The following is a 19,925-nucleotide window of genomic DNA, read 5'->3' as shown; positions in this document are numbered from 1 at the left end:
TACTGCCCGTGGGAGGCGGATTCTAAAGTGGCCCCCAAGATTCCCCCAGCCCCCATGGACACGCCTTATGTGATCCTGGCACTATGACGCTGATGGATTTTACTCCCATGATTAGGTTATGTTATATGGCACAGTTGACCTTAATATGGGAAAGCATCCAAGTGGGCCTGACCTAACCACGTGAGCCCATTAAAAGTAGAGAGTTTTCTCCAGCTGGTGGAAGGAGAGGAATTCAGAAATTTGAACCATGGAGGGGATTCAATGCCTGAGAAATTCTCTGTTGCCGACTTGAAGATGGAGGGGCCACGTGGCAAGAAGTTGGATGGCCTCTCAGAGCCCAGAGTAGCCCTGACAGCGGCACCAGTTCGACAGCTGCAAGAACCAGAATTCTGCCCACAATCAGAATGAGCCTGGATTCTGTCCCACACCCTTGCAAAAAGAAGGCAGATGCTTTTTAAGTTTTATTTATTTTATTTTTTATTTTTGGCTGCGTTGGGTCTTTGTTGCTGTGCGTGGGCTTTCTCTAGTTGCGGCGAGCGGGGGCCACTCTTTGTTGTGGTGCGCGGGCTTCTCACTGCGGTGGCTTCTTGTTGCGGAGCACGGGCTCTAGGTGTGCAGGCTTCAGTAGTTGTGGCACGCGGGCTCAGTAGTTGTGGCTCTTCGGCTCTAGAGCACAGGCTCAGTAGTTGTGGTGCACGGGCTTAGTTGCTCCGCGGCATGTGGGATCTTCCCGGACCAGGGCTCGAACCCATGTCCCCTGCATTGGCAGGCGGATTCTTAACCACTGTGCCACCAGGGAAACCCCTGGCAGACGCTTTGATTTCAGCCTTGTAAGGCCCTGAGCAGAGAACCCACCCACACAGGGCCCGGACGTCTGACCTACAGACCTGTGAGCTACTGAATGGATGCGGAGAGGAGCCGGGCCGTGACAGGTCCTCCCCCTGCACTTGGGCCTGGGCCCCCTGCCTCAGGGAGCACACCTGAGGGCTGGCTCTCACCTGTGAGGGGCCCAGTCCAGACAGCCCAGGCTCCCTCAGCGAGCCCCCAGGCTCCACAGAAGCAAGAGTTGGGCAGCCCGTGGCCATGCCAGTTCAGCTACACACACAGCTCTTCTTGACTTTTCTCTGTAAACTGAGGTGCTCTACTTGTTGGCCTCCTGACCAGGGAAAACTGTCATAGAAAGCCAAGAGCATCTCCCATCCCACCCCCACACCCAGAACTCCTCAGCAAGGTCTTAGCGCCTGTCCTTCATAGGCGGGGTGGCTCAGGACAGGCTGGAGGCTTCGTGAGGAAAACGACTACTGCAGGCCTGGTGTGGCTGGTGGCATCAGTGCCCTGGCCCCAAGGGACAGGCCTGGGAAAGCCAGGGCTGGCTTGGGGTGTCCCGCTCTCTGGTTGGGTGAAGGCTTGCCCTGCCTTCAGTGGCCTCCTGGGGATCCAACCTCCTGGATTTAGAGAAACCCTTTCCGACTTGTGTTTCCTGAAGGTGAGGCGTTCTGCAGTGAAAGGGGGGCTGATTTTCTTGGATCCTTAATGTCCCCATCCCCAGGTTCACAGCTGGGTGGTCCCTGCCTGCCTCTGTGAGCCTGAGCCAGGACCCCGGCCTCTGACTCCTTCCTTGCCTCGGGTGTCCTCACCGGGCCCACCGTGGCGGCTGCTCTCCTTCCCCTGCGCACCCCCTACCCTGACCCTGCTCTTTATTGGTGGGGGTCACTGAGTCACATGTTACCCCTTAGCCTTTGCTATGGGGATCAAAAGACTGCCTTTCACATCGCCCAGGTGCTAGAAGCTTCTTTCTGCCCTCGGTGTGTCCTCTTCCCCCACTGCCCCTATCAGGAGGGAGGCAGGAAGCTCCCATTTACTGAGGGTGCACAGTGTGCCAGGCCTCTGCTGGCCAATGACCCACATGGCTGGGGACTCAGGACAGGGAAGGAAGGACTCTTGCCCTGCTGAGCCAGTGTGGTGAGGCCAAGGTCGCTGTGAGCAGATGGCCTGGGCTTTATTACATGGGGTGGGTTGCCAGCTTCCCGCCCTCCAGCCCCACTCCACTGCAGGCTACGTGGGCCGCTCCTGGGGCTGGTATGCAGGGCCGGCCTGGCCCCGGCTTGGTGACAGTCTCCTTCTCAGCCTGGCCAAGGCCCGGATGGGGTTCTGGGCACAGTTGGTAGAGTGGGTCACATCCTCCAGGGAGGACTTGCTGGGTCGACCGCAGGGCTGCTGAGGCGGGGAGGCCTGGGGCTGGCCCGGCAGGGTCCTGCCCGCACTGGCCGTCCTGCTGCAAGGTGAGTGCCGCCTGCCCAGGGGCCTGAGGGAGGACCAGACGGCAAGATCCCCTGTGAGCGAGGGGGACCACCCCACCCCCACACGCCCCGCCTCTGACAAAGCCTCACTCACCCTGGAGATGCTCTCTGGGCCTGGGCTGGGGGCGCTGCTCCGTGGATTCCCTTGCTGGGAGGGGTCCAGAGCTGGTCCTGTGGGATCAGCTGCAAAGAAAACCAAGCTCAGAAAGGCCCAGGATCCCCTCTGCAGCGAACAGAGAGGGTGTCATAGAGGAGGCGGGAGGGCCTGATCCTGTCGCCACGGCCCCTTCCTCTGAGGGGCAGGGTTTGGAAAGCCTTCCAGGGCCTGTCCTTAGCCGTGGTAAGGGTGGAAAGGTTTGCTTTCTCACAAGGCTCCTGGTGCACTTGAAATAAAGGTTCAAAGGGCTAGAGGGGGATTTGGAGCTAGAAGGCACGGTAACATCCTCATGCCTTCCTGAATCGTGGAAGATGGTTCACAAAAGCACAGCCTAAAGCCACCTGTCATGAGAGCCCCATGTGCAATGAGCTGGGCTGACGGCAGATTCCCCGGGGGAAGCTGAAGACCTCTGCTGGGTTGGGGGCCTCTTCCAAGTCCCCAAGGGCCGGCCCCTTTCAGGTGGGGGAGCCATGCTGCCCACCTTGAGGCCCCCCTGCTGGGCCACCTCCCGGATCTTAGACAGCATGGATCGCAGCCGCCTGTTCTCCTCCTGTAGGACCTGGATACGGATGTCGTTGGCCTGCACCTGCTTCTCCATGTCGTCCGTGACGTTGCCAGAGCCTGTGGAGACCCACTATCTGGCACCCAACCCCATCAGGTCTGCCTCTTGTGCCCAACGAGACAGGACCTCAGAGGGCAGACACGCCAGCCGGTATGTGCCTAGGGTCCCCTGTCGGTGGCCCTGCAGGTGGGCGGGGTCAGCATACTGGACCTCCCACCTCATCTTTTTTCTCCTGAGGCCTTGTTCCCCCCACTCCCCCCGTGCTCCCTACCCCCCTGCCTGCTGGGAGGTGACCAAAGCCTTGCAGAATTTGAGAGCTGAGGGGGACCTGGAGCTCACCAAAAATTTAGCACATAGGTAAGAAAGTGAAGCTCTTCCAAGGCCACCTGTTTTCGGAGGGCCCGAGAGACAGTGACTCGTCCAAAGCCACAGCCAGCTCTTGGATACGAGTCTCAGGAATTCAGCAAGGATGTTCTTTCCCACTGCTGGGGGGACAGATGCTCCCCCTGACTCTGAACCCAGGCAAGGTGCTGCCTGCTCTGGTTATCAGTTTCCTGGTTTGTCACAAGCGGCTGCTACCTGCCTCGCGGGGCGGCTGACAGGGTAACACAAGGGCCCAGCACTCACAAGTGACGACTTATCATGACAAGCTAGATTGCAGTGGATCATCCCAACAGCTCTGCACGGGGATTCACCCCAGAGCCTCAGGGGGCTGGAGGGGTTAGGACGAGAGCCCACGTCGCCGGGCAGTCAGTCTTCCACTGAGATGGGTCCCTGGCACTCCCATGGACACTGGACAGTTGGGGCTGTGCCCCTGGAGCTGGCCCCACGGTGTAGTTTGGGGAGATGCCAGGACAGGGGACATGGAAGCTGAGCAAGGACTGGCCTGTGACGTGGTACAGAGCACAGGCTACACAGGTAGCCAGACCTGGGTCTGGATTTGGCTGTGTGACTCTGAGCAGTCACCTCCCCACTGGGCCTCTGTGTCCCTATCCACACAGAGGAGTGGGTAACTCGCACAGCACCTGTGTGTTGTGGGGTCTCTGCCACCCTTGCTGTGGACCTGTGTCCTGCCCTGATGAGCCCTCAGTTGCCCGCCCCCAGCCCCGGCGTGCCCTCCGCACCAACCCCAGGCCCCTACTTTGGATCTGGGCTTCCACAGGCCTGTGCAGGTCCGGAAAGGCCACCAGCAGCCTCTCCCGCTCCCTCAACTCCACGAGCTCGCGTTCTAGCTCCGAGATGGTCAGCTGCAGATCCGCTGTTGCCTGCTCCAGGCCTTGCTTCTCTCGCTGCAGGCTCTGCAGCAGCTCCTGGGGCAGGGGAGGCTCAGAGCTGAGGACCGGCTCCCAGCCCCCTGGGGACACCCCATCACCATCACTCCCCAGGCACGGGGCAGGCCCGCAGGTGCTTAGCTGGCTGGAGGTTCCTGCAGAGAAAGGGAAGTGCCGCCCCTGCCCCCTCACCCTGCCCGCTCTCACCTGCTGGGCCCGCAGCTGGCACTGCCCCTGCTCCCTCTCGCTCTGCACGTGCTGCAGCTGCTCCTCCACGTGGACCCGCTGGGCCTCGGCCTCGTCCAAACTGCCCCTCAGCTCCTCACGCTCCTGGTCCAGGGTGTCCAGCTGCTGTAGCAGGGCTCGCTGTTTGGCCTGCAGGGACTGAGCCGGGATGGGCAGGAGGGAGGCCATGAGGCCCATGGGGCCAGGCCCAGCCACGCAGGACAAAGGAGGCAGCTGTATCCAAGCCCACCCCCTTGTGCTACATCTGTCTGTGCACATGCGTGCAGTGGAAGGGGTGGAGGGAAGAAGGGAGCAGACCCCAACCCTGGCAAGGCCAGGACCCCCAAGTTTGGAGATCCTGCCCCGCCTGGAAAGCAGACCTCGCCCCCACTTCTTTCCAGTCACAGTCGCCACTCAGGAATTCTTCTCCTTAGGTCTCCAGTGTCTCCCCGCCGTCAGTGTAGCCCTTTCTCTCCCTGCAGCCTTCGTTGCAGGAGCCCAGGCGCTGACGAGGCTCCCAGCCTCACCTCCTGGTGGCGGACCATGCTGTCAACACGGGCCTTCTCCTTGTCCAGCTCTGTGCTGGCCCAGCGGATCTGCTGGCTGGCTCCGTCCAGCCGCCCTGCCAGCAGCTGCACCTGCTCTTCCAGCTGCTGCACCTGCCTCTCAGCCTCCGCCCTGTGCTCAGCCTCTTCTTGCAGCTCCTGGGCCTTCGTCTCTGCAGGATTGAGCGGGTGGGGGAAGGGGTAGAGCGGGGGAGCCCTGGGGAGTCCCTGCACTGCCTCTGACCCAGGAGGAGACCTGGGAGGTGGGGGCTGGTCACAGGACATCTCTGGGCCTCAGTGTCCTCAGCCACAAAATGGGGCTCTGAACCCTGCCTGAGGTGGGTTCTGAAAACAGAAGGTACTTTCTGGGTGGGAGGTGGCATCACCCAACAGTGTGGCCTGTCAGACCCAGCCTCCTCTGTGGTTCCCTTTAGCTTTGCCCCCGAAGCCCAGGAGACAGAGACAGAGGGTGCTGGTCCAGCCACCGAGCACAGGGCACACGGTACAGGGCTCCATGGCAGGGCTCCTCACCCACGGCCCGCGTGGACTCCCGCTGCTGCTTCAGCTCCCCCTCCAGGGTGGACACCTTTGTCTTGAGGTCACTTGTTTCTATGGCAGCCGAGAGAGAGGCCCTTCAGAGGCTCCCTTGGGCCTGGCTGGCAGCCTCAACGCCCAGTGCACCCCACAGCATGGTGGCAGCCCTGGCCAGGGTGGAGGAGTGCCTGGGCTTGTGGGAGGAGTTCTGGGGAGGTGCCAGGAGGCCTGGGTCCCTGTCCACTCTGCTTCCTGTCAGCTGGCTGACTCTCTGGGCTTCAGTGTCCTCCACGGGGGTGACTTGCCCAACTCCCTCAGGCCTCACAACTTCAGCAGGAGCTGGCCCACTGTGAGTGCCATAGCTGCGTCTCTCTGCCTGACGGCTTCTACTGAAGCCAAAGAGGGGCCTCAGCTGGCTGGAGCTACCCAGGGGATGAACTCCCCAGGAGTCCCCTTCGGTGACCGACACGAGTGAGTGTATGAATCTGCCGCTCCCTCGCCCCTCTGGTGGGACGACTCGGACTTCTACACGGGCTCCTGCGTTCCCCAGTGGGATTAAGCTCCAGTTGCCCGCAGTGTAACCGGCTTGATGAGCACACCCCTTTTCCCCTGCCTTCCCTTCCCTGCGTCTGCTGCCCACTCCCAGTCCAGGTTTCTTCCACACCGACTCCCAGCACCCACAGCCCCGTTGCGGGGTCTGCTCCTGGGGAAGCCCATGCTCAGGCTGTGGCAGAGCCTGGCACTGAGGGTCCGGCCTCAGGCACACACCTGCGAGCAGCTGCTGCCTGTCACGCTCCCACTGGGCCAGGCGCTGCTCGGCCTCATCCGCCTGCTGCCGCTGTGCCCCCTGCTCCCGCTGCAGGGCCTGCTCCAGCTCGCCTACTTGCTTCCTCAGTCTGTCCTTCTGCCCCTTAGCCTCCTCCAGCTGGGCCCTGAGGGGCCCCACAAGCTGAGTGAGGGCCCCCATGTGTTTGCTGAGGCGTGTCAGGTCTTTGCTCTGCTCGGCCGCCCAGTGGCCCACGGTGGTGGCCGGCAGCGGCCTGAGCCCCATGCTGTCCTGCACCAGATGCTGGAACTGGCCTAAGGACGAGGGCAAGTTCTGGCTCTGACACAGGCTGATGACCATCTTGCCCACCTCCCGCAGGCTGCCCTGCACGCTGGTGCACGCATCACAGGGCACCAGGGCTGTCTCCACGGTCTGGGAGTGGACACTCCTGGTGTTTTCGGCCATCCTGGCTGGACACGGCAGGGAGATGCGGACAGAGAGTCTGTCCAGCTCTTGGCAGGTCTGGGGCAAGCCTGGCATTGGGGAGGCGGGCTTGATGAGCTTGGCGGTCACAAATTCAGGGCTCCTGGCTGGCTCGCCCTTGGCTGTGGGCTTGGAGGTGGGGGTCTCCCCTTGGTTTGCCCTTTTCTGTAGTCAGGAAAAGAAAGGGAAAGCAGGTGAGGGAGATGGGCCTGGGAGGTGACCAGCTCTCTGGGGATTTCTGTGACAGCAGCCACTCCTGATGCTCAGACCTTCAGATGGTATCTGATACCAATGTGAGTGAGAGAGCGAACCTTCTCCTTTCTGCTGCCCCAGCTTACCAAGCCCAGGCTCCATGCTGTTATATGCATGGCACTGGGAGGGTAACACCATGACAGACACAGCTGCCGGGTACTGGGCCCTTGCTTAGCGGACTTGTCTGCTCTTGTGTTGCTGAAGCCACTCTCAGTTTCAGTTTCCTTCCCATCATGGTGACAGTGGTCCTGCCCACCAGGTGGTTGTGAGGGTTACGGAATAACCCATAACAAATGGGGTTCTTACAAACACCATTCCCCAACAATGCCCTGGGAGGTAGGGACTGTTATCACCCCCACTGCACAGATGAACAAACTGAGGTTCAGACTAGGTAGGATTTTTCCAAAGCCCCATAGTGTAAACTGCAGAACCAGGTGGCCCACACATGACCCCCGAGGCCTGCATTGCGAACTGCCAGGCTGCATGGGCCTTGAGTGGGGGCTCCAGAGTGGAGCCAGCGACAGATGTGGTGCACATGTGGTGTGCGAGGAGCCTGGGGCAGGTGGACTGGTGTGAGGGTGACCGCAGTTGGGGAAGCGGGTGGCCGACCCACCTGGGGGGCCACCTGCCGAATGAGCATGCCCAGCCTCAGCAGGCTGTTCCAGAAGCGCCGCACTGTGAGCCCCACAGACATGCAGGGCCTGGCAGCCCTGGCGGGGGGCACCGTCTGCTCCAAGCCAAGGTTCTCCAAGTAGCTCGCGCAGCTCTGAAGCAGCAGCAGGAGCCTGTGGGCAGAGATGGCAGGGTTGGCTGGGGCAGAGCCCAGCGCCAGTGTGCCCTCACACCACACGACCAGCAGCCTCCAGCTCTGGGAACCGGCCCGGGCGTCAGGGACTCGGAGCATCTCAGAATATGCTCTGCCCGACCCAACAGCCACTTCTTCCAGGAAACCCTCCCTGAAGGCTAAGCTTGGGGCCCCTTCGGGGCCTCCTGGGTGGCAGCACTTCTGCCTGGCTGCTCCCCACTGGACTGGGAGGCTCTGGGAGGCCGGGCCTTGCCTCGGTTGTGTCCAGAGTCCTCAGAAAGTGCTGGGTAAGTGGCTGCCTTCCATCATGTGGCTCAGAGCCTTCACCTCGCAGAGGACCCAGCTGAGACCCCCAGAGCGGAGGAGGCTGCGCACGGTCTCAGGGTGAGTGTGCAGGGCAGTGTGCCCTGCGGTTTCCTGATTCTAGTTGGTGGGGGGGGCGGTTCTCCTGTGGGACGAGCTGCTTCTGCGACAACGGAGACTGGAGTGAGAGAGCCAGGTCCCTATCCTACCCTGAGTCAGGGGCTAATTGTAAGGAAAAGGGTTGTTGGGAAGAGAAGTATGTATTTGCATGGGAATCAGGCTGTTTTAAAAGAAGAGGTACTGTGTTTACAAAACATATGGGCAGATAAATGACCTCAACTTGTTGCAGGTGCAGGAGGGTCATCCCAAACCAACTGTGCCCTTGGGCAGAGAGGGCCTGGGGGAGGGGGTGCTGACCGCTCCAGGCCCTGCCCCTCTCTGGGCCAAGGTGTCCTCCTCTGTGAATGGGGACAATGAATGAGCAGCACTGGAGGGTGGAGAGTGGCCTGGACAGAGGGGCCAGGCGAGGGGTGGGAAGGCGGGTCAGCACCAGCTTTCTAGAAGGCGGATGGGTGAACTGGGCCCTGACGGGCTCGGCCAGTCCAGGGACGAGTAGGCGGGGCACTCCTAGCAGAGGGCACAACAAGGAAGGAAGGTGTGTTCTGGGCTCACACATGTTCAGCCCCCTACAGGGTCCAGGTAGTACTTTCACACCGTTGGCTCCTCCAGGCCTCTGAGTGGTTACCCTGGCTTCTAATTGTCTCCAGGCAGGTCATCCCCAAACTGCTGGGGTCCCTGCCTGTCTGTCCCCCGTGACTTCATTAGCATGCAAGGTTTGGAGCACATGGAGCCTGGGCTGCGGTCCCCAGGGAGTGGAGGTTGACGACCATGCTAATGTGAATGACAGTGTAGAAGTGGTGGGGCTGCAGGGGAATCCACTGGCCTCCTTCCCAGCAGGGCCAGGATTTGGAAAAGCACATCCTGTGTCTGGCCCTGTGACACATGGAAGGGACAGGAAAAACAGCCTGGGATGGAAAGTCTGAGCAGCAGCTGTAGTGTCCTCGACACACAGAAACCCTAAGGAAGCAGCTGGCAGTGGCTGGAGAAGTAGCCGTCAGAGCTGTGGTGTCACAGAGACCAACAGGGTGGCCAGCAACTCCCTGAGGGTGGAGTATAAGACACACAGCACAGCACGACACAGGTGAGATCGCTGTGAGGGCCCTGAACCAAGCTGGCCCCCGACAGCATTCAGTCAAAGGTGACTGTTGTCATCAATGTCATCACCCCCGCCAGAAGCGGATCCTGTGGCTGCTACTGGTTTATGGGGTGGGTGCCAACATCCTGAGATGACCAGGTTTGGTCCAGGCTCTCACCTGTCAATGACCAGCTCCAGCAGCACAGCGTGGGACAGCTGCGTGAACTCGGGGTCACCCGGCACGTGGTCGTAGTGCTCTAGCAGGGCCACCATGTCCAGGTCACAGGCCATGCGGTCAGGGAACTTCCAGGAGGGGAAGCGCACGGGCCCGGCACGCGAGAACACGTCCACGATGGCACCCTGCAGGTCAGTAAGGTCCCTGCGCAGGCTGTCCATGCAGGCCTGGCTGCCCAGCAGGTGTGCCATCCTCGTGGCTCCTGGGGTGGACAGAGAGGATCTCCGTTAGCCAGAGCCACGCGGCTGCTGCTGCAGGAAGCTTCTGAAAACCCCAGAAAACCTGCTGAAATCCAACCTCGACCCTGGGGAGAAGGCGGTTCCCTGGCCCCTTCGGGACCTGCTTGTGGGTGACCTCACCAGCCTCCCTCTCATCCACCCTACCCCACGCCCACACTACTGATTCCCTCGGTCCACAAGTCCCTCTGAGGACCTGTGTGCGCCAGGCCCCTGCTAAGTGCTGGGTGGATACAGCTGTGCATGAGGATGTACCTGCTGTCCTTCCCTCCCTGAGCAAAGCACTGGACGGCTACTGACAACGAAAAGACAGTTGTAGCTACAGTATGATGGGGAGCACTGGACCACCCCTGGCCACTCTCGTCTCCTGCCTGGACTGCAGCAGCAGTTCCAGCTGGGCCACAGGCCTGCCCACTGGAATCTGATCCACTTCTGCTATGGAGACCTGGGCCAAGCCTATCTGACCACATCGCACTGGCCAACAGCCCCTCAGGACTCACTTTGGCCCTTGGGAGAAAGCCTACCTCCAGGCACACCCCTCCCCTTGTCCTCTCTAGTCACCTCCCCTCCCCTCTCCTCCACTCCACATACCATCAGCTACAAGCAGCAGCTCCTGTGCAGGCACTCGTTTCTGAATCCGTGCCCATCTGTCTCTTCCATCTGAGTCATGCTTCCCCCATCCAATTCCCATCACCTGCCTAACTCCTCTCATCCTTCAGGGTTCCCGGACATCACCTCCTCCAGGAAGCCTTCCCTGAGCACCCTCCAGGCTGGCTTAGATACTCCCTCTGGGCTTCCCCCATCTTGGCCTTGATCGCTCTCGCAGAGGAATGGCCTCTGCTCTCCAGGACAGGTCCTCACCGCACCTCAGTCACTGTGGTGTCCCCAGTATGGCAGCCTGGGGCCTGGCCTATTGCAGATGCTCACTGACAAATGAACGACTAGTAATTGAATGGAGAAAAGAAAAAAGAATCCACAAAGAAAATTTAAAATACCTTGACTTTGGGAGGAAAACAAGTCCTGAAGTGTAAGAGAGGAACACCTGAAAATTTGTATGGATAGCTATCCTAATCACTCTGGTGACAGGGGGCCCATTATATGTTGATACAGGGGTCCCAGTCCTGCCCCTTTCTGGCTGTGTGGTCATGGGCAAGTCACTGCACCCCTCTGAGCTCCAGCTGTCTCACTTGTAAGATGGGGACACCGTCCCCCATCAGGTCAGGTGGTATCTGCAAGTAACGTGCTTGGTCCAGGACTTCCCTGGTGGCGCAGTGGTTAAGAATCCGCCTGCCAATGCAGGGGACACAGGTTGGTTCCCTGGTCTGGGAAGATCCCACATGCCGCGCAGCAACAAAGCCCATGTGCCACAACTACTGAGCCTGCACCCTAGAGCCCGTGAGCCACAACTACTGAGCCCTCGTGCCACAACTACTGAAGCCCACGCGCCGCAACAAGAGAAGCCACCGCAATGAGAAGCCCGCGCACCACAACAAAGAGTAGCCCCTGCTCACCACAACTAGAGAAAGCCTGCGGGCAGCAAGGAAGACCCAACGCAGCAAAAAATAAAAAAAAATAAAAAAGTGCTTGGTCCAGGACAAGGCACCAGTAAAAGTTCTGCAGCCATAGTAACTATTATTACTGTGATTACTATTACTAGCAGTAACAATAGCAAAGACCATCCTTGTCTGGAGCTGCTGTCTACCTTCCATATTTCCTGTTCTCCCCTGCGGCCCGCACAGATTGCTCCCCTTCCATCTTTGCCGTGTGTGGACATCAGAAGACAGTGATTTGGATGAACCATCCCTGGCCCTTGACTCAGAAGGTCTGGCCCCTCCCATGGCTCTTCGCAGGCCTCTGACAGCAGGTGTCAGAGCCAGCAGCCCTGTGGATGCCGAGCCCTGGTCCCTCCCCACCCTGCAGTGGGGCCCCTTGTCCTTTGTGGTTTTCTCAGCAGCAGAAAGTTCCTTGCACCAAAGCCCCACCCTGCAGCAGGGGCTCCTTGGGCAGGATTTAGGCCCCCAGGAAGTCCAGGCCTGGCGGGGAAACCTCTCTTCCTCCAACCTGTTTCCATCTCCCAACCTTCCTCATCGCAGAAAATGGCACCCTCACTGGAAGCACCTGGGCACTTCCTCGAATCCCTTTCCTTTATCCCCACATCCAGGCACCCAGTACTGCCAGCTCCACATCCCACCCACACTGAGAACCCACCACCTCTGTCCATCAACACTGCTCCACACCCGCCACCTCCCCCAGACCACTGCCCCAGCCTTCCTGAGGGTCGCCCTCTCCCCTCTGCCCAGCACCCCCTCGCACCTCGGCGTCTCACCCCCGCAGAATATGCTTCCTCCCCATACTCTGTCTAAATAAGATGCCTCCCTCAGGTCCCCGGGCTGGTGAGGTCCCCTGTTACACATTCTCAAAGCAGCCTGTGCTTTTCCCTCCCAGTACACACCACAGTGGCATGGAATCATTGAGTCATTATTTGCAGTTGGGAATCTGTCTCCCTGTGAGCACTTAGACCGTTTTTGAGTTCACTGCAGTATGACCTGGCCACCTGGGCTGGGACCTGAGGGCCTGCCTGTGCCCACAGGTGCAGGGAAACTCAGAGGCCCCAGGGTGGTTCCTGAGGGCAAGCCAGCCTCTCCGGCCTCCCAGAGGACTGGGCCCTGTCCTCACCTCTGCACAGGTGCCTGTCCGTGGAGCTGGATGTCTGAGTGTCCCCGGCTCTTGGACTTGCCTGTGGGCTTTCGGGCTCAGGGTCAGAGGGTCAGAGGCTCAGCCAGGTGCCTGGCTTCCCGTGTCCAGCTCTGCAGTCCCTGAGAGTGGATGAAGGGAGAGTGAGGGAGTGGGCACTCAGGGAGGGCTTCCTGGGGGTGGGGGGCAGGGAGGAGGCTGTCCCAAAAGAAGGGGGTTGTTTCAGGCTGGAGGATGGGGTGAGGGAAAGGGCAGGTGGGGTTGCCAGCCTTGAGCCTGAGCACTGCTGGCTCTGACTACAGGACCTACTATCGGCCACTTCCCAAATCCACCTCCTTTATTTATTTATTTTTATTTTTTGGCTGCACCACGTGGCACGTGGGATCTTAGTTCCCTGACCAGGGATTGAACTTGCACCCTCTGCATTGGAAGCGCAGAGTCCTAACCACTAGACCGCCAGGGAAGTCCCCAAATCCACCTCCTTTAAACAGATGAGGAAACTGAGGCTTTGGGAAGTTAGGGGGCTAGCCCAAGATCACTCAGGGAGCTGGAGCTCTTGAGTCCAACATCTCTGCTCTGTCTTCAGGCCATACTACTTCTAGAGCAGCACTGGACAAAAGAAATATAATGCAAGCCATGTATGGGTTTTAAAATTTTATACTCGCCACATTAAAAAAACTAAAAAGAAAGAGGTAAATTAATTTTAATAACATATATTACTTAACTTAATATACCCAAAATATCTCTTCAATGTTAAATCAATATAAAATATTAAGTCTATTTTTTTGCATTAAGTCTCAAAATCCAATGTCTATTTGACACTTATAGCACATCCCAATTTGGACCAGCCACCATTTTCATATACAGCACCACATGGGCTGGTGGGTACTATATCGGACAGTGCAGGGGTAGGGGGTCAGATCCTGTGTTCATTAAGCAGATGGTGACTGAGTATCTTCTACATGTTGGGCATTGTGTCAGGGATAGGGACAGAGCAGGGCACACAGAGCACTGTCCCGCAGGAAGCACCATCTATGTCTGAGGGACTCTGCAGGGGGCAAGTCTTGGTGTGTCAGCTCTACAGTTCCACCCTCAGGTGGGGTGATGAGTCCCTACAATACACACACACACACACACACACACACACACACACACACACACAGGTCCACTTCCCACATACAAATGTTGCCCCAGTGATGGCCTCTCATAAGATATTGCCACCCATGAGGTGTTATGTCCCCAAAGAATGAGGCAGAAACAAACAGAAGAACCGACTGAAACATTCTGGGTTTCCTTCCTGGAATGGCAGGAAGGAAATAAATACAGCAAGCAAGAAATCCCACCCCGGGAGGAAGGGTTTTCAGGTGGCAAAGCACCTGGAACTCAGGAGCTTGCTTGTGCAGACATTAAGAAACAGTGACCTTGGGCTTCCCTGGTGGCGCAGTGGTTGAGAATCTGCCTGCCAATGCAGGGGACACGGGTTCGAGCCCTGGTCTGGGAAGATCCCACATGCCGCGGAGCAACTAAGCCCGTGAGCCACAGCTACTGAGCCTGCGCGTCTGGAGCCTGTGCTCCGCAACAAGAGAGGCAGCGATAGTGAGAGGCCCGCGCACCGCGATGAAGACTGGCCCCCGCTCGCCGCAACTAGAGAAAGCCCTCGCACAGAAACGAAGACCCAACACAGCCAACTATAAAAAATAAGTAAATAAATAAAAATTAAAAAAAAAAAAGAAACAGTAACCTGTTCACCCTCAAATAACTACAGCTGCCATCCGGGGCCATCTGGGGCCAGATGTTAGATTCTGGTTCTGATGAGCAGCAGCAAATGCCAAAGCAGTAAGAATATATGAGAGCAAAACACAACATAGAAAAACATCCGAGGTTACCCTACGTCGTTTCTTCTGAACAGTGGGGGTTTGCAGATACAAGCCTGTTTTAAGAAACACGTGTGTGTGTGTGTCAAGTGAAGGAACATTTGACACAGGCTTTCTCTGTAATTCCTGGGTCCTGAGTAGAACCCTCGCCCTGAAGCTGCCAGCCCCGCACTGTTCCTGAGATCACACAAGTGCTGGCACTAATTGAGCCACCACTACCCTGTGGTGGGAGCAGCAGGTAACTCTGCCTCTCCTCAGGCCCCTCAGCCCAAGGTGGACTTTTAACTCGCAGAGAAGTGAAGGAGCCTTTCCTGCACTCCCGTTCAACATTCGAGTCCCTTCCCTCTCTTCTCCTGCTTCTCTCTCGTGACCCCTGGGACTCTACCCCTCAGGTAAAGATTATGCCTCCCTCCTGGCCAGTGAACCCATGGAAACACTTTGGAAACTCTAAAACCATCTAAATGGCAGTGTCAGTCTCTGACTCAGGAGTGCTAATTGCCTGGATCCCTGGGGACACTGAAGGAATCCAGTGAAGACAAAGGAGTAAGTAACTGCACTAGTAGAGAAGAATGACCTGGGTTTGGATTCCCACTCCACCATGTGAACTGAGGATGTGAACCTCACTGTCCTCACCTGTAAGTAAGTTGCTATACGAAATAAATGATGGAATGCATGTAGTGTTTGGCACACGGTCTGGCTCATGGTACGTGTTCAATAAAGCCTAACTATCATTATAATTCAACATTAATAATAACAATGACATAAGCCAGCTATGGTGTGTATGTGAGGAAGAGAGACGGGGAGGAGACTTGGGAGGGCATCTTTTCCTATCCCCCCTCCCCCACCCCCCATTTCACAGGTGAAGAAATTGAAGTCCAGGCAAGGGTTCAGGAGTTGGGAGAGAGGGGAAAGGGAGGAGAGGCTCTCAGGAGGGGAAGCGGAAAGGGCGGGATTCGAGATGTACTGCGGAGCGGGGAAGTGGTCCGCAGGGACCAACCTGCGGGCGTGAGGGGTGGAGCCTAAAGAAGAAGCCTTGATTTGAATTGGTCTACGGGGTTTGAGGGCTTGACTATGGAAGGCAGGGGTGGAACTGGAAAAGGCAGGTCCGCGGGAAAAGGAACCCGTGGGAATTAGGGATTGAGATTTGGGAAGGGGGTCTGAAAGAGGTGGGCCTGAAAGCAAAAGAGGGGGCTGGGGGAATAGGGAGGCGGGGCTTTGGCCAAAGTGGGAGGCCAATGGGAGAGAGCGGGGGCCTTGGAAGGCGGGGGTCGGAGGGAGAGAGGAATCTTCTGGTGGAGTAAAGGAGAGGGGGGCCGGGGCCGTGGGGTGCGTGCGAGGGCGTCGGCGGGAGATGTAAAACGTCTCACCAGTCTCCGGCGTCGCAGCCTCAGCCACTGTGTCTGGTCGGCTCATGAAACTACCCCCAGGTGCGCCTGCCGCTCCTGGGATCCCCGGCAAAACCTGTCCCGGCTCCCCGACCGCTGCCACGGCAACGGCGTCTCTCGAGAGGGAGGGGCGGGAATTTACGTCACGGAGAAGGGGCGGCCCCGGAAGTGCGTCAGCCTCGCCCCCCTCCCTCGGCGAAGACTTGCTTGGCTGCCGCCATCTTGCGAGCTTGTTGTACTGTTGGTACGGGGAAGCCGCTTTGACGCCACACCGCTCACCTATACAGAGGCGGACTGGCAGCCCTGAGCGTCGCAGTCATGCCGGCCGGACCCGTGCAGGCGGTGCCCCCGCCGCCGCCCGCGGCCACCGAGCCCAAACAGGTACCGCGACCCCCGCACCTCGACCTGGGCCCTCCCCTCGGGCGCGGGCCCTCTTTACTCGTGCAGGAAGAAACGGCGGTTTGGAAGGGCTTGGAGGGACTCCAGGTCCCAGGAGGCAGCGCGCTTCCCGCCTACCTTCTGTTAGCGAAACAAGCCTGTTAGAACAGTAGTTCTCAAAGTGTGGTCCGCGGACCGGCTAGCATCACCTGGGAGTTGATTAGAAATTCTGAGTTTCCACCCTAGACCTTTTAAATCAGAATCTGCATTTTAACAAGATCCCAAGGTGGTTCATTAAAGTTTAAGAAGAACGGATCCAGCGCATCCACCGGTCTTCTGTGTTAATTGGGCCCACCGGCCCCCAGTCTTTGCTCAGGAGTCCCTAATTTCCCAGCCTGCACAGTGCATCTTTGAACGTTAATTCTCAGCATCTGTGTAGTGCTTACTCTAAGCCAGACACCGTGCCAGGCTCCGACGGAATGAATGAATCGCAGCTCCTGCTTTATTTAGGGAGCTCACAGACTAGTGGGGAGATAGATATAAGTGAATACTCAATAAATGTTTTTGCCTCATTTACCATAAATGATACAGTTTCAGCCAGCCCTTCAAAAGATCTCAGTCAGCTAAGGAGGAAAGACGTGGGTCAGTAATTGCAGTGTGATATAAGTATCAAGTACAAAGGAGACAGGAATTCTAATCAACATTGCTTTGGTGGGATATAGGTGAGACTAAGGTAGGTGAAGCCCACCGGCATGAAAGGTAAATTGCGTTTAGAAGAATGAATCAGTAGTTCACCAGATAGGTGATTGGGAAGGGAAATACCATTCTTTATTCATTCAGCAAACATTTATTGAGCACATCCTGTATGCTGACCACTGCAAGTACCTATGTATCCCTGGCATTTTCCCAGTATCTTGGGGAAAAATAACCAACGTAATACCAGATAAGTGCCAAGATACCAAGGTGGGAATCAGATGGTGCCTCTTGTCAAGAGTAAAGAAGGTTAAAGCATAGGATTGGGAAAGTGGTGGTTAAGAGGTGTATTTCTGGGGATTTGAACTTTTCCTGGCAGGCTATTGGGAGAAAAGGAAGGGATGTAAGCCGGATAGTGACATATTTGTATTTCAGAAATTCAGGTAAACAGTGATGGGGAGAATTGCTAGGAGGACAGGTTAGTCATGTTATTCAAAAGATGTTGAGAGCCTGGCCTAGATTGTGGCTGGGGCATGGGACAGAGGGGATGGGCAAGCTCAAATCACAAAAGGGCTGATGGTGCAGGCTCTCCCTCCAAAGTGTTACATTGGAATCCTGGTTCTGCCATTGGGCCAGTTAAGGTCTCCATTCCTCAGTTTGTCATCTGTAAAATGACAAGACAATAATATAATAATAAGGATACTTAATCTCTTAGGGCTCTGTAAGGGTTATAGATTTAATATGTTTAAGGTGCTTAGGAAAGTATATGGAACCTACTCTGTGCTTGATAAATGTTCTTATCATTGAACGTGTAGGCTGAGGAAGGGAGAAGAGACCCACGTTTCTGCCCTGGATGACTGGAGGCATGGTTGGCCGTTCATGAGGAAAGCGGTTAGAGATGAAAGTGCCCAGGACTGCTGGATCTAAAGCTGTGTGGCACATAAGAGTGATGTGGGACGTTGATGTGGGTAGAATGGTTCAGCCTACAGGTGCTAGGGGAAGTGGAGGACATTTTGTAAGTGCCTGACTGAGGACAGTGTGTATAGTGTGAAGAGAACCAAGAACAGAATTTTGGGGACCCCTAACACTAGAGGGCAGGAGGTGAAACAGGAGCCAGGAGAGAACATTGGATGGAATGGTGAGCAAGAAGGAAATACAGGTGAGAATGGGACCTGGGAGTTGAGAGTTTTGTGAAAGAGCGGTCACTGGTCACACAGCCAGATAACCGATGTAGCTGGCTGTAGGCCGTCATTTCTGACTTTGGCATGAGCACTTGAAATGAAGGGGGATCAAATGGGAGGTGAGCAAGTGGGAATGGCAAGGCTGAGAGAACTCAGGCTGTTTAGCTACCAGAGGAGGGTGGGGAGAAGGCAGTAGCAGAAAGGAACATGAAGGCAGGGGAGAAAATTTGTTTTTCTAAAATGAGAGACTTGACCCTTTGGTTACTAAGGGGAAGAAGCTGGTGAGGAAAGAATATTGGAATTTATGGGGCAGTTAATGTTGAGTACATTTTACATTAACATTTGAACATTAAGTGACGGTTTAGACTATGGAATAGATGCAGAGGGAAAGGGCATTCAAGGCAGAAGAAGTGGCCAGCAAGGAGTTTCCCATTTCTTTATTCAGCAGACAATTCTTACATATCCCGTATCAGGCACATCCAAGGGTGGGGATACAGGCATGGCCTTCTGGATTCTGGAATGTGGTTTCTCAGAACGTGGTTAGATTTCCCCCCTCCATCTAAATCACATGGACACTTGGTAAAAATGCAGATTCCCAGTGTCACAGAGATGCTCTAGCTGGAGGGGAGCCAGGGAGGCTGCTCTTTTCATTGGTTCCCTGGGAAAGTCCCATGCAAGCACAGAGCAGTTGAGAGAGCGGCTCTTCTGGAGCAGAGGTTCCTGACTCGAGGAAAGTCTCAATGAATTGGGCGGGAGAGTCTGTATTCTCAATAATATCCTAGAGGAGTTTAATGGTGGGCATCTGGCACCAAGCCAGGAACTTTAAGACCTTCCTTTTCCTGTTTTCACAGCCCACGGAAGAGGAAGCATCTTCAAAGGAGGATTCTACCCCTTCCAAGCCAGTGGTGGGTATTATTTACCCTCCTCCAGAGGTCAGGAATATCGTTGACAAGACTGCCAGCTTCGTGGCCAGGTAACATAGCTACTCCTGCTCGTGTGGGTCACGGGTAGATTTTAGCATCAAGAGCTCCTGAATTTGCACAAGGGTAACACTTGGGTTTTTAGAGTGGTATTGTTGGCTTAGGCCTGTCAGCTCATCTAAAACCACAACATGGTGTGAGGTAGGCAGTGGGCAGGACTGGCATCTCTAACATGGTATGCCGATGGCAGAGTACAAGGCACACCCAGCTCCAGAGTCACCAAGAACCTGTGCTTCCAAACCGAGCCTGAGGAAATACCTGGAAAACTGCTTTGTCATGGGTAATGTGTGTCTGTATCTGAGCTACTGGTCTTAGGAAGACAAAAGGGAGTTGATCATTCTCATTGTGCAAGGACTGCATTTCCTTTGACCCATCTGCAAAATGGAATAAAATACCACCTCAGAATTGTTGTGAGGCAGGGGTGAGGGGACTGAGTGCAGTTCAGGTACATCATGTAGCTATTACCTCAGATGGCATGGAAATCAGCTTGATCTCCTCTTGTTCCTCCCCATTACACTTCCTCAGATGGAGTCTTCTTGATGGCCACTTGACTCCAAAGGTCAACCATCCCTTAGTTTAGGGCATTTCAAGTATTCCTTTGGCAGCCAGCAGGCCGCATCCAGCCTACAGATCTTTTTGTTCATTCTCAACAATATATATTTTTTTAACTTTTGAATTAGTTGTCACTGTTTAAAAATGAGATTGCACAGTAAATCTGGATTTCTGGCTTCTCTTGATGAATTGGACGGCTCCTTGCATGGAAGCAGTCGCTGGCCTGAGCAGACTGCTGCCCTCAGTCAGGGCATGTGCTCTCCAGGGAGCCACACCTTGACCCTGAGGCAGCATCCCCATCATGATACATCATTTAACA

At 56.4% G+C, this 19,925-nt stretch overlaps 2 protein-coding genes across 5 annotated transcripts in view; one reads left to right on the top strand and one right to left on the bottom strand.

Annotated features, from left to right (window-relative positions):
• Positions 1-259: 259 nt before the first annotated feature.
• CCDC157 (coiled-coil domain containing 157) lies at positions 260-16,112 on the bottom strand. 4 transcript variants are annotated; one of them, XM_082354103.1, is made up of 12 exons: positions 15,805-15,943; positions 12,546-12,685; positions 9,577-9,835; positions 7,709-7,880; positions 6,363-7,008; positions 5,592-5,669; positions 5,043-5,233; positions 4,498-4,674; positions 4,161-4,329; positions 2,939-3,078; positions 2,395-2,483; positions 1,975-2,305 (listed from the first exon to the last, which is right to left on the bottom strand). In XM_082354103.1, the coding sequence occupies exons 3-12, from the start codon at positions 9,822-9,824 to the stop codon at positions 2,056-2,058; spliced, it is 2,160 nt and encodes a 719-aa protein (XP_082210229.1). In that variant the 5' UTR covers positions 9,825-9,835; positions 12,546-12,685; positions 15,805-15,943; the 3' UTR covers positions 1,975-2,055. The 4 variants fall into 4 exon arrangements, with proteins under 4 accessions (XP_082210231.1, XP_082210229.1, XP_082210230.1 ...); XM_082354104.1 differs by having other exon boundaries at positions 12,607-12,685; XM_082354105.1 differs by lacking the exons at positions 1,975-2,305; positions 12,546-12,685 and adding an exon at positions 260-757 and having other exon boundaries at positions 15,805-15,990.
• Positions 16,062-19,925, top strand: part of SF3A1 (splicing factor 3a subunit 1) — a 19,431-nt gene continuing 15,567 nt past the window's right edge. The window contains exons 1-2 of the mRNA XM_082354102.1: positions 16,062-16,203; positions 18,926-19,047. Of these exons, the coding sequence (XP_082210228.1) occupies positions 16,141-16,203; positions 18,926-19,047 (185 nt within the window). The 5' untranslated portion in view covers positions 16,062-16,140. The remainder of the gene's footprint in view (positions 16,204-18,925; positions 19,048-19,925) is intronic.

The sequence above is a fragment of the Balaenoptera borealis genome (genome assembly GCF_965194805.1).
Source record: "Balaenoptera borealis genome assembly, chromosome: 14".
NCBI classification, from domain to species: Eukaryota; Metazoa; Chordata; class Mammalia; order Artiodactyla; family Balaenopteridae; genus Balaenoptera; species Balaenoptera borealis.
Note: the sequence above shows the minus strand (reverse complement) of the source record. Positions and strands in the feature narration are given on the sequence as shown.